This window comes from Gossypium hirsutum, chromosome D05, assembly GCF_007990345.1.
Source record: "Gossypium hirsutum isolate 1008001.06 chromosome D05, Gossypium_hirsutum_v2.1, whole genome shotgun sequence".
Taxonomy (NCBI): domain Eukaryota; kingdom Viridiplantae; phylum Streptophyta; class Magnoliopsida; order Malvales; family Malvaceae; genus Gossypium; species Gossypium hirsutum.
This window is the reverse complement of record NC_053441.1, coordinates 20,428,523-20,441,943: the sequence shown is the minus strand read 5'-3', so window position 1 is coordinate 20,441,943 and position 13,421 is coordinate 20,428,523. Positions and strand designations below refer to the sequence as shown.

Here is a 13,421-nt window from a genome sequence, read left to right as displayed (position 1 = left end):
TTCCAATTATAAATTGAAACTTTGCATTATGTTTTTTTGGCCTTTTAGAACCCTTTCTCATCTACCTCAATCTTTAAATTCCTTAAATTTGAAAACTAATAAGCTGAAAATTTATGAAGTTTTAAAGATTAAATTCATAGGTTTTATTCCTTTTAGTGCACAAGTAAAAATATGTCCATTTTTGCACAAGAATGGGAGGTTTTTTTTATAAAACATATTAATGAGGTAGGTAGGTAGGCACATCAATTTCAATAAGACATTAATTCTTTATGGTTCCTTTCCCCTCATTTACCCATGGAATATTGTTAACTCCATGTCAATATTCTAATCTTCTACTGTCGGAATTTAAGTCTGTATTCCCAATGGAACAACTGGCATTCTTTTAATTTTATCACATTAACAATATACAATTTGCCTTCCTCTCCTTCTAAACTACTCGCTTCATAATTTTATTGCAATTTGTTGTTTACAAACAAGACGTGTTGTCGTTTAACTATTTTTGACCTTCACAACACGCAAGCAAGGCGCCGTTTCACTGTCTATCTTCCTATTATCGGCTTTTTCTAAGTCCTACTCTTTTCTTTTTTTTTTTAATCATAAAGTTTAAACTATAATTACATTATTCTATTTCATTCATTGCTTACAAATACATTTTATTAAACACATCTCCATATAATTTGCTTTTATTCTTTTTATTTTTTTACTACACAATAATTTAAGCTTATAATATTTTATTTTATTAATAAATTAATTTTATATCCCTACTAGGGCTTGTGATAGGAAAAGAAAAGCAAAGAAAATTACATTTTTAAAACAAGATATTTGTCAAGGACAAATTTGACCAAAATTATAAATAGTTTAAATGTTACTTGAAAAATATATTTACGAGTTGAAGAATTTAATTCATTAGTTAGTATTATTTTGTTTCAATTTAAGTAAAACGAATCAAAAACATTTAAAAAAAAGAAGAAGGTAAAATGGTAAATCAATCTTAAATTACCATGTGAATGTAAGATACCTAAGGAAGAGCTACATTGAAATTATTATGTATATTTCGGAATGTTGACACTAATGGAAATATAAAATTATGAGCTTAAGGTAATCTTTGAAATCCAAAGAGAGGAATGTTATTCCAAGATCTTACATTACTACATAAATGTAAAATTACTGGAACCAAACATCACCTTAAAGTTTTGTCCCTCAACTCTAAAAGGAGTATGGATTTTCACTATGTTTTGATTCTTCAATGGTAAGATTCTCATTCTTCAATGTTTTCAAAGAAGCGGCCTAGGTTCTCTTTTGAATGTGCGTGACTCTTGACCGTAATAATACCTAAAGAAAACAATGCTTTCGTTCTATCAACACGATATATTTTAAGAGATAAATAAAGATAAATGTTTTAGAAATAAAAGATGTGTTAATTATATTTGAGAAGTTAAAAGTTTAATAATATATAATAAACTAACCTTGATGTTGACAAAATCATGATCCATCGTACATCAATCTTATTTTTAAAACACCTCGTCTCAATTTTCAATATGTGGTAAGGAAATAACTATTATTGGAAAATCAATAACTTAAGTTGTTAGGTAGGAGTGTTGAATGTATTGAGTAATCAACATAAAAACCAAGGAAAAGACAAAATAAAGATGTTGAACGAAAATTAATATTTTCTTAAAAAAGGATGTTCGCGACTTTATGGTGGTTAGAAGGAAAATGAAAATAGAAATCATCTAAAATAATATTTAATAAGTAGGATACAAATATGGCTAAATTATAATTGGTAAATTTGAGTTTTTTTTTTATTTTATGAATCGGTTAATCTTAGTTTTTATTCATGACTCAAACGATAATGGTTAAATTCTACTATTAGTCTTGAAAATTATTGAATTATTAAATTTATATATGGTAATTTCCACTTTGAACCCCCAAAATGAAAAAAAAAATTTAGTCCTTTTCAAAAATGATGAAATCATAAACTAATATATGATAAAATTATATTTTGACCTTGATCCCTAAAATTTATAATTCAATTTTGGTCCCTCCTAAAAAATTTTATAGATTCACTCTTGGTTCATGTTTTACATTTTGATCATTTTCAATCCCTGTACTTTTCAAATTTTGGAATTTTAGTCTTGAAGTGAGGAATATGTGGAAATAATAAGGTAACATGACATTACACATATGATAATATGTTTGTGATATAAGAATTTGAAAATAGTAGAAGTTAATTTATTGAATTTAATGTGAAATGTTGTTATACAAGGTTACTTAATATATATATATATCTCCTATTCTGAAAAAAAACAACAATTATATATCCTATTCAACAAATTTGTAATTAAAAGTTCCTAAAAAAAAGCATTCAATAAACCATCATATATTCAACATATAATACTTAATTAAATTTTCTTATATTTTTGAATTTTACATTTAGTATACATGAAATAAAATTTACATTTTAATATAAAATTTATTATATACAACTTGATAAAGCATATGATGTTAATATATATTCACAAGAATATTGCTCATGTTAGGTGTTGTTGCATTGAAGATCAATAGTCAAAGAGTGATGCACCCTTCAAGTTTTGACCCAATTATGGCCAATATGTTACCTCGCCTACAAGACCTTATCACCAGACACCATCCTGCCTGATGCTTCAAGCTCTCAATGGCTAGGCTATGTTCTTCACCAGTACTTGTCTCCTGCGTTCTATAACAGGGACTACAAGTACTCCAATCACATCCAAGTATAAATGCAGAAAGTTCACCATAACTCAGCTACTAGCTCTATTAACAAGACACACGTCTAGGGAACTCACATCAAGCAAGCCTATTGACTATATAAGCCTTCTCCACTGACTCCAAACCACCACTTTCCCAAGCCTTTCATTCTTCTCTGAACTCATCAAAATAACTTTAAACAAACTATCGACACCAACCTCCATTACCATCATCAGCACAACTAAATATTTTATATGCAACCTTTTTTAAATGCCACCACTGGTCTTTTATTTTGATCTTTGATTTTGGTTGATATATGGAATCCATCCACCAAGCATTTATTGATTTTATAATTAAGATCATTGTTTTGACTTGAGAGTTTGAAGAAAAACGTGAGGTGAATATTTTGATCGTACACCATGATACATTAAATATTGCTTCTTTCTGATTTCATTTGCTTAACGCAACTAACAATGTAAAAACCAAACCACGAATACGTGCTTCAACAGCTAAACTATAGAGTTTACGATTCAAATTAACTAGCTAGGGTTTTTTTTAATAATTAAGCAGGAAAACTAAGCAAACCGTACGGAGATACTCATAAATACAGCTCATTACCTAAGAAAACACCAAAAAAAAAATCAAACATAGGCTTAGCTACTTAATTAATTAATTACTTTGTTCTTGGTTTTCGTCACATATATATAATATGTGTGTGTGTGTGTGTTTCAAGCGCAAAGCTCGCTTCCAAAAATTCTAACCATGACGCATGTGGGAATTACATGGTTGCCAACATTATTCCAACTGGATTAATCATAATTATATTTTTAACAAGTTTAAGCATTGATCAGAATCTCAACTTAATTTTAATTAAAATGAGGACGGTAATTAGAGAAGTATATATGGGTTCAAGGAACCAGGGACCTCAAATTCTGGGAAACAGCAGCACCTTATTGTCGTCTTTTGTTGCCATGGCCTCAGCCTAAGATTTAGACCCCCTACTCCCCCCAGTTATTTTTCTTCCATTTTTAGGTGGTTGTTAGCTAATAAAAAATAATGTTAGTGCTTGTTTGTTTTTTTTTTGATAAAATGATATTATTATTCTCATAGCTTTAATTTTCTTTTTCTTTTTGTTATAAAATGACAAATTATTAGAGTGTTATAGCCCATTGAATGTATGGGCCGAAGAAGATGACACATTTAAGGCTTCTACCCATTTGACAAATCTCTTGCATGCATGAAAATGAAACACGATAAAAATATATGTGATGTAAACACTTAAAGAAATAATAGCAAAATATCAATAGATTAAAATTTGTTTAAATATATAATACCTGACAAATAAAAAAAGAAGCATGTTACGGCTGGAATATTAATTTGATGCACTTCATTGCAAGCTTATTAAATCGATACCCCTGTTATAATGATCTGTATGATGTCCTCCACCTAGGGTATCAGCTTAGAACAACTTGTAAGCTCGATTACTTATAATTTGCTGGCATCCAATAATTTAACCCCACTTACATTCAACTCAATTTAGAAATTAAATCTAAAAAATAAAATTCACATATAAGTCTGACAAAAATTAAAGTTTCTATGTATGAATTTTGAGAATTAAACAGATTATATTTTTGTAAAATTTTAAAGAAAATCACATGAACTTATCTGCAAGTGAAAGCATGCAAAATCAATACTATGACGTACATATTAAACTAAATAATTAAAATGAAATCTAGGGTTACTGTATATCCCTGTAAGAAAAAAAAAAAGAAGGAAATAGAATTACGTGGGAATATTATGTGAGAGTGGTAGTACAACCAGAGTCAACAGAAAATGATAGGAAACGAGGGATGATGAATATCGAAATCGTCTGATTCGAATGGAACAGGGAACAAGTTGTGGGGGTAAATAGGAGCCGTACACGTGGTCCAAAGCCCAACCACATGATTCTTGTCAGAGCTGTTGTAACGCCGCGGTCCCTACCTAAAACCAGGGGCTACCGCCTCAATCTTCACCTTCTTATTACAACATCACCGATTGCATTCCACACGATTACCAATCCCACAAATTTGTTCCTTTCATTTTTTTTTATTTTTAATGTTTGTCGGTCTATATTATATTTTGTCGATAAATTCGATGTTAAATACTAGGTTTTATTTGCACTTCTTCAATTGTAGGAATATATGCTCCGTTCTTTTTTTATTTGGATTTGTTGGGATAAACCCGAGAAAATAATGAATAAGTAAAATAACGTAGAAATTAAAAAAATTGAACAGGAAAATTTCATTTGAAGAGAATAAAAAATTATGAGTAAAGATAATTTCCCTAAATCAGCAAAAACAAAGAGAATAAAGATGGAGATAAAAATAAAACTCCAAAACCCAAAAAACTTAAACACAAAATTCCTAAAAGTATTATGGGTTATCTTTTCTAGGGTTATACAATGCCTATTTATAAGCTAATTTCATAGGTTAAATATTCTAAAAATTGCATTAATCAGAGTTCGGTTAGGACAAATAATAAGAATTTGACTAGAAGAAGAAAATTGAGAAAATTGCATGACACGTCACCACGTCCCCTATCGTGTCATCGTGACGTCATTTCTACTTCTCCCTATTTTCATCATCACAATGTCACTATCTGTTTGTGCCTTAATTTGACTGAAATACGAGGCATACTCCACAAATCTCCATCTTGACTCGTATTTCTACAATGCCTTCTTTGCCAAAGCCCTTCACAGACCTATCTCGAACTTTGTAGGATATTAATTGAGTCAAAGTTGTGCTTGAACTTTGAAGCTAGAAGACTTCTAATCTTCGACTTGTGCACTGCCAAATCAAAATTGACCTATGTCTAATTTACACGAATGAAATGTCGTATCTTTTCAAAACCTACACCAAAAAGAGAACCTCTCTTATACAACATGGTCATACATTTTTCCCTACGATGACCAAGTTGCCTCCGCTTCAAACGAGTCGACTTCAACTCCTTAACAGACGAGGGACGTCCTATTTCACCAATCACCGTTGATCCTTCCAGAACATAAAGATTGTCATTTTTTTACCTTTCATCAAAATGAAAGCCCCACGAGATACCTCAATACTGATTGACTCGAATTTAATTCTTGAACCCTTCGAGTCTAAATTTCCTAAGGAGATGAGATTTCTCTTTAAATCATATACATACCCGACACTTGACAGTCTCTTGATTGTCTCGTCGTGCATCCTGATCTGAACAATACCAATATCAATTACCTTATTGGGTGAATCATTCCTAATAAGCACAACTCCACCTTCAACTGAACTGTATGTAGAGGACTAGTCCCTGTTGGGAGACATGTGGAAACAACACCCCAAATCGAGGATCCACTTGGACTTAAGCTCGGAGCTTTCGCTTGTTGACACCAACAAGAAATCATCACCCTTTTCATTGGCTAAATTCGCACCAACTAAATCTTTCTCATTGCTCCCAACAACCCTTTTATTTCGCAGTTTGTAACAATCTACCTTAACATGACCTAACTTCTTACAATAGTAACATCTCTTGTCTCGTTTCCTTGATACTACCAAAACTGAGGCTTGCGTATCTAACTTGCTATTCGAACTAAACTCATTGTCGAGTTTGTCTTTGCTCAATAGATGATCCTTTACATCGTCGAACGAGAGTTTATCTCTACCATAAACTAATGTCCCCCTGAGAGACTTGTATGGAAGGGGTACAGAGCACAATAATAGTATAGTCTGATCTTCGTCGTCAATCTGAACCTCAACATTCTTTAAATCATTCAAAAGAGTAATAAATTAACTAGTATGATTTCTAAGGTGCTAACTTTCGTCCATGCGAAATGTGTATAGATGTTGTTTCAAGACCAACCGGTTAACCAGAGACATTGTCACATAAAGATTTTCTAACGTTGTCCACAATGTGGATACCGTTTTTTCCATCTACGCCTCCTGCAATAAATTATTCGTGAGGCACAATTGAATTGCAGACAAGACCTTCTCGTCAAGCTCTTCCCATTCTAATTGTTCCATATTTGCGACCTTTTTCCTTGTAATGACCTTTTTCAAACCATTTTGGACCGGTATTGTTGTCATCCGAACTTGCCACAGATTGAAAGTTTTGATGGCATCGAACTTCTTAATGTCAAACATTGTTCCTGCCATCTCTAAACGAGTTGAATGCGAAAATTGAACTAGCTTTGATATCAAATTATTGGGGATAAACACGTGTAAACAACGAATAAGTAAAATAACATGAAAGTGGAAAAGATCGAACACAAATATTTCGTGGAAAATCCTCCGAATAGGATAAAAAACCACAGGCAAAGATAATTTCACTAAATTGGCAAAAACGAAGAGTACAAAGATGGAGATAAAAACTAAACCTTGAAACCCGAAAAACGTAAACACAAATTTCTTTGAAAGCTTGTGAAAGCTAATACCTAAAAGTGTCATGGTTTTCTTTTCTAAGGTTGTAGAAGGTCTATTTGTAAGCTAATTTCGTAGGTCAAATATTCTTAAAATAATCGACATTAATTAGAGTTCGACTGAGACTAATAATCAATATTTGACTGGAAGAAGAAAATCGAGAAAATTACATGCCATGTCGCCATGTCGTGACATCCCCTATCATGACATTGCGACGTCATTTCTACTTCTTCCTTGTTTTTGTCGTCGCGATGTTGCTATCTGTTTGTGTCTTAATTTGACCGAAATGTGAGGCATAATCCATAATATTTTATAATGTTTGTAATAATATTTAATAATTTTGAATTGTATTTGTTTGGAATTTGATATTGTCCATGCCCTTTCGATAAAAAAAGAACTTGACGGTACTGTAAGTGGATTTTGAGATTTATCACTAAGTTTTGACTTTTGATTGAATTTTGTTATATAAGTTTAATTTAAAATATTTTGAAGACCAAACTTAGTAAAAAAAAAAGATGTTTTCAATAATTTATTTAACATTTAACAATAATAAATTAATATAATATTTAAAATTAATAAAAACAATTACTTTATAAAGGAAAAAAACTATTTTTGTATTTGTTTTTCTACTTTACAAGTTTGTTTTATAAAAAATTTAAGGTAATTTATTAAATTTTAATATTTTATAAATTAATTTGCTGTGTTATTTTCTTGTTAATTTTTAAAAAAACAAATTTGAAAGAATATGTTTGTTTTGCGTGATCATATTTTTAAAATTATAGTTGAATGATAGCGTTTTAAGTTTTGTAGGTGCAAAAAGAAGGGCCCATATGGCCCAAAAGCAGTGAAGTTATAATTAAATAGATGAGCCTGATTGCGTGCTGCTTACGAGCCGAGCATTCCGAAATGTTGGGCTTGAGTGGAATTTTAGGTATATTAGAAATACTTCAAATTTTCAATGGGACGTGCGAGCTGTGTTGAATTTTATTATATTTTAATTGTGATTGTTGTCATTTGCAGTTACACTAAAATCAACAGATCCACTTATCAAAATTTCCATTTTTGTCACATTACTTAGATTATAATATAAGATTCGAGAATGATACGATTAAATAATTGTAAATGAATGGTTGGTTTAATATACTTTATAAATTATAGGTGAATTGCCTTAATCAAACTTCGTACTTGTCTTTAAACTAATTTCTTTTATTCGCATTTAAATTAAGTTTCATTTCTAGAATTGGTATTATTGAAACAACTTTACATGAATATTAATCCTGCTTGAATTCCCAAAATAGAGTTATTACTTGAATAGAATGGTAAATATCTTAATTATCGCTTAATTAAGATTAGAGTTGTATATCAATTAAAAATTAAGTTTAACTTTATAAGTAACATTTGATAGTTAAGCACAGTCAATCAAGTAACACCTATGAAAAATTACTTGTAAAAAAATGAAAAATATTAGCATAAGTTAGAATTATATAAAAAAGAATTGAACATTAAAACCATGGTTATTGGAAGAGACGGTATTGAATCACATTCGGAAAAACAATCACACCGGAGAGAGATGAGGTAATAATATTATGATATTATTTTTTTTTAAATTTAGGTTGGAATGGAACTGTTTTTATTTATTTGTTTGTAATTTATATGGTGTAGGTGATTTGTTAATTAAATTAATATATTTTAATTAAATTAAACGTATATAAGAAACTAGTATATTAAAATTGTGCACTAAAACAATCAAATCTCGTAACTAATAAAAAAAATTTAGATTGTAACCAATCCATTATCAATAACAATAATTAATTCCTTTATCGCATTTGACTATACAATTAAAAAATAAAATAAACAACCCTCACTCAACATTATTATTTTTTCAAGTCAACAAAAATAATAAATGCCACACATGTACCCAAAAAAGAGAAAACCACACAATGTATATGTCCTTAAAAGAAAATCATTGTATTTTTTCCGAAAATAAGTGGAGTTATAGGAACCGGTCAAATAAACCCCACCCAACCACCACTCGGTTCTACGCCATATGCCAACCGGTTAAGTAAACCTAGTCAACTCGCTCCACTCGTTCGTTGTAAGAATCTAACCACTAACGTCCTTTTGCCGTCATTTCCTCTCTCTTTCATCACTGCCACAAGCTTTGCCTTTGTTTCCTTCACTAAATCCCACAACTCATCGTTCCTGTTTCTGTTTCTAAACAACAAAGATATTCCCTCCTTACAATCCTCGAACTTGGTTAACGAATTCAGGAACTGAGTCCACTCGCTAGAACTCAAACTCATCATTCGCGCTTCGAGTTCCGCAACTCGAGTACCGATTTCACGTTGGACCAATCTGTAATCTTCGCCGACGGATCTTACAATCTCGTACACCAAACTTTTTCGTTGAAGATGAAGCGAATCGGGAAGGTCACCTACCTCGCATGCGAACTCAACGAGAGCATCGATATCATTTAGTAAATCGGAGTTCAACGAACTCGAGAAATTGTCTTTTTCCTTACCGATAACATTCTTGGCAAGTTTACTGTAAAGGTGACAACCTAAGACCTTGGAAACCAGCAAGTTTTGTTCCAAGATGGCTGCGTACCATCGAACCCATTTGGACATTTCCCTTGTTTCTGGATCCAAATCGTCTCGAAACGTCAACAACTTGAGGAAATTTCGACCCCCAAAGTATTCGTACATTGAGAGCTGGTCTTTCAAGATGAAGAACCCTTTCCCTATGATGTTATGGATGGTGTAGAGGCATTTTAATGCAACCAACGCATTGCTCGTGCTATGCAGTCGATCCATGAGAGCTTGGATACAAGAACATGCCTCGGTTTTTGATTCAAGGCCGAGGGAGATGACGGCGGCAATTCGATGATTTGATGGTGGGGAGGAGGAGCCGTGGGTGGTGGCGCGTAGGATCACGCAACGAACGGCAGATTTGTGGGGCTTTGATGATAAGACGGTCTTGATCAATGAACCCTTATCTTTCAGGTTACCGCACACTATTCTTAGGTTTTTCCGATACCCCATTGAATTCAAGAAAAAATAACAAGAATGGAAGAGATAAGAGGATAAGATAACAGTTAGCTTTCATGGAAAAGGAGGTTAATTTATGCAGTTACGAATGGATAAAGTAAAAAAACCAACGGTTCTTTTGTCAACTATCAAGCTTTTCGCTACTAAAATGAACTATATTTGGCATTTGGTCGGTAATTATCCGTCATTTTCCCGAAAAGGAAAGTCTCTCGGTAACTGGATAGACTGGTATCCCCGTGTTTCTTGCACCGGCATTCATTAAATCCAATCAACTTTTTTCATTTTTGGGTAGAAAAGTCCAATCTGCTAATTCTATACTAGGTTATAGCGAGTAAACAACAAAATTCTATAATTCTATATGTATGAAAAAATTAATATAAATAATAAAGTATAAATGTTTAAAGTTATCAGGCTTGCGTGATATAAAATAAAAAAATTATATTTCTTAAAATAATATAATTTATTTTGTAAAATAAGAATATTTTTATTATTATCCAATTGAAATTTATATTTAATTGGCTAATGATATAAACTCAATCACTTAATATTCGACAATATTATTTACTACCTAATCGTGAACTAGAAGTAAACGTCTTCACCAGTCCAGTTAGAGGAGTTAATTAAACTCGCTTCACTGAAGCTTACTGGTGCTTATGGGGGAGTTCTGAGGGATGATAACCGTAGAGTGAAGATTCTTTTCTCAGGGCCTTTAGGAATGTTGGAAACTATTGATGCAGAACTTGAAGCTATTAAGGTGGCATTGGAACTTGGCTCGCTTGCTGATTGGAAAGATGATGTGAGGGTGTTACTTGAATCAGATTCTCAAATTACGACGGTATCATGGTGTCATAATCCGGCATCTCGAGTTCGACCTTAGAAACTGAGGGAAGTGTTGGTTGCCATTTCATCTGTTCAGTTCTGTTATATACCAAGAGAGATGAATTGTTGGGCTGATGCTTTGGCCAAGGCATGCGTTGACAGAACTTCGATGTTCAAGGTTTGTTGGTGAATTTTGTTTGCTTATGATTTACTTATGTGTTTTGTATCATGTCCCCTTATGGTTATTTGTTCTTACTGCCATAGCGATGCTTGTTTCTGTGTTCTGTATATAGTTATTGATTTTAGGGCATAATTGAAAATAATCATGTTACTTTTTGATGATCCTTATCCAACAATTTAGTCACAAAAGCATGGTTCAACAAAATATTATATACCATCTATATGAAGACAATAATTTTTGCAAGTGATATAGCAGGATAATTGTTTTTTGCACAATCATTTAGGTACATGTTACCATGATTGACTCGAGCAACATAGCACCAATTAACTTTTTCCCTTTTTTATGAATTAAAATAAGGCACACGTGATATTAAGTGACGAATTGATGAACACGGTGACTAGACCGAGATCATATTCAAAGGCGGAGGCGATCCAAGCTGGATTTTCCACTGAGACTTTTACTCTGTTGTAGCTCCACACCAATCAACTTTTTCCCTTTTCTATGATTAAAATATGGCACACCTGATATTAAGTGACGAAATGATGAACACAGTGACTAGAACGAGATCACATCGAAAAGCGGAGGCGATCCAAGCAGGATTTTCCACTGAGACTTTTACTCTGTTGTAGCTCCAAGTAGTTCCTATACGTGATACCTAGATATGTTTGGCCGGCGTCGTCCGCCACCAGCTCCTTTGCTGGGCTTACGAGGGTGTCAAGCGGTGGGCCATGTGCAGTTCCAATGGATATCCTCGTGGCTTTGTTGTTCACCACAGCTCTGTGCAACACGCTTTTATACTTGCCGTTGGTCAGTATCTGAAATCAACATTGCAAAAGGGTTGGAACCATTTTTCAACCAATAACGTCTTAATCAACTATCAAAAATCTTACAAGAAAGGAAACCCATAAGTACCTCCATGTGATCGCCTGTGTTGACGAGGAAAGAGTTGGGAAGGGGATTGATAAGAACCCATTTTCCTTTGTGCATCACTTGAAGGCCTTGAATCCCATTTTGCATGAGTATTGTGAGGAGCCCGTGATCCGAGTGCGGGGGTAGACCCATTGCAAGCTCAGGTTGTGGGCAAGGCGGATACATATTCGCAACGAACAGCTGATGAGACTCCGAAGATTCCACTCCCAGTTTCTCATTTATGTACCTTTCTTCCAGTCCCAGGCTTTCGGATATCCCTCTAAGCAGCTCATTTGCCATTTCGCGAGTCTTTTCGCAGTATTCCTGCAGAACCTTGCTGTTAAGCAAAGCAAGCAAAAAGAAACATCTCCCGGTTCATGAGTTGGCAAAGAAATCATTAAAAAACAAAAAAAGTAATGGAGCATGAAGTACCTGAAGCCAGAAGGTTTGGCAGGAGCATTGAAATGGGGATGAACGTGAATCTTGAGATAATCCCTCCAAAGAAGAGTCTTATCCACATTAGCATTGAAACTGGTTCCACACCTTATGGGATCAAACAGCTTCTTCCCTGCATACTGTTTCTTTTCCTCCCCTCTTAAATCGAAGAAACTTTCGGTTTCCCTTACCATTTCGTCTCTCAATGTCTCCGCCACTCCATGATTTATTACCTGCTCAAAACAACAAGATAACCCACGCTAAGACCTTTCATCAGTGCGTAAGAGAAAACATACATACATACATATTTATATGTATATATGTGTAATTGAACCGATCAGTTTACCATGAAGAATCCCCAGTTCAAGCATGCATTGCCGAGTTGAGTAATGGTTTTGGATCGTTGATGAGGATCATGAGATGTGAGCAGAGAGAAATCTATGATGGGGACTGTTTCTTCTGGTTCCATGAGCAAACAATGACGATTAGATTCTGTATTACCGAAGATATAGTTGGAAGGAAGTGAAGTGAGGGGAACTGATTCAACTAGTTCTTTTACAGAAAACATTTTCCAGTTTCAGATGAGTTGATATAACTAAAAATCTGAAGGCTGAGATAAGTTTGTATTTTGTGAGTGATTCACTTCCCGTTTGGCTTCTTATATAGACCATCAAAAGATGTTGGTACTTGGTAGTGACTTGATAAAAATCAAGTCAGAGAAACCTTATCTCCTACCCCATTTTAAGGGTAAGTTTATCATCAAATGAATGAATAATTAAATAAATACTAATAAATTTATTTAAATATAATTTAATATTAATTACAACTATTAAAAATAAATATTAATAACTCTCGAGTTTAGAATATTAAGTT

The 13,421-nt window shown here is 33.0% G+C and overlaps 2 protein-coding genes across 2 annotated transcripts; both read right to left on the bottom strand.

The window, feature by feature from the left end:
• Positions 1-9,229: 9,229 nt before the first annotated feature.
• Positions 9,230-10,198, bottom strand: LOC107905076 (putative clathrin assembly protein At4g40080). Its single transcript, XM_016831645.2, has one exon. The coding sequence runs from the start codon at positions 10,196-10,198 to the stop codon at positions 9,230-9,232; it is 969 nt and encodes a 322-aa protein (XP_016687134.1).
• Positions 10,199-11,395: 1,197 nt separating this feature from the next.
• Positions 11,396-13,196, bottom strand: LOC107905075 (2-oxoglutarate-dependent dioxygenase 19). The gene is made up of 4 exons (XM_016831644.2): positions 12,895-13,196; positions 12,546-12,781; positions 12,117-12,450; positions 11,396-12,019 (listed from the first exon to the last, which is right to left on the bottom strand). The coding sequence occupies exons 1-4, from the start codon at positions 13,114-13,116 to the stop codon at positions 11,771-11,773; spliced, it is 1,041 nt and encodes a 346-aa protein (XP_016687133.1). The 5' UTR covers positions 13,117-13,196; the 3' UTR covers positions 11,396-11,770.
• Between the last annotated feature and the right edge of the window lie 225 nt (positions 13,197-13,421).

What these genes read in the sequence shown, in the direction of transcription:
- LOC107905076 (XM_016831645.2), bottom strand. Translation starts at nt 10,198, where the DNA reads ATGGGGTATCGGAAAAACCTAAGAATAGTGTGCGGTAACCTGAAAGAT.
- LOC107905075 (XM_016831644.2), bottom strand. Translation starts at nt 13,116, where the DNA reads ATGTTTTCTGTAAAAGAACTAGTTGAATCAGTTCCCCTCACTTCACTT. An exon ending in TGAACTGGGGATTCTTCATG is followed by an intron (nt 12,782 to 12,894) that starts GTAAACTGATCG and finishes TGTTTTGAGCAG; the next exon opens with GTAATAAATCATGGAGTGGC. An exon ending in GCCAAACCTTCTGGCTTCAG is followed by an intron (nt 12,451 to 12,545) that starts GTACTTCATGCT and finishes TTTGCTTAACAG; the next exon opens with CAAGGTTCTGCAGGAATACT.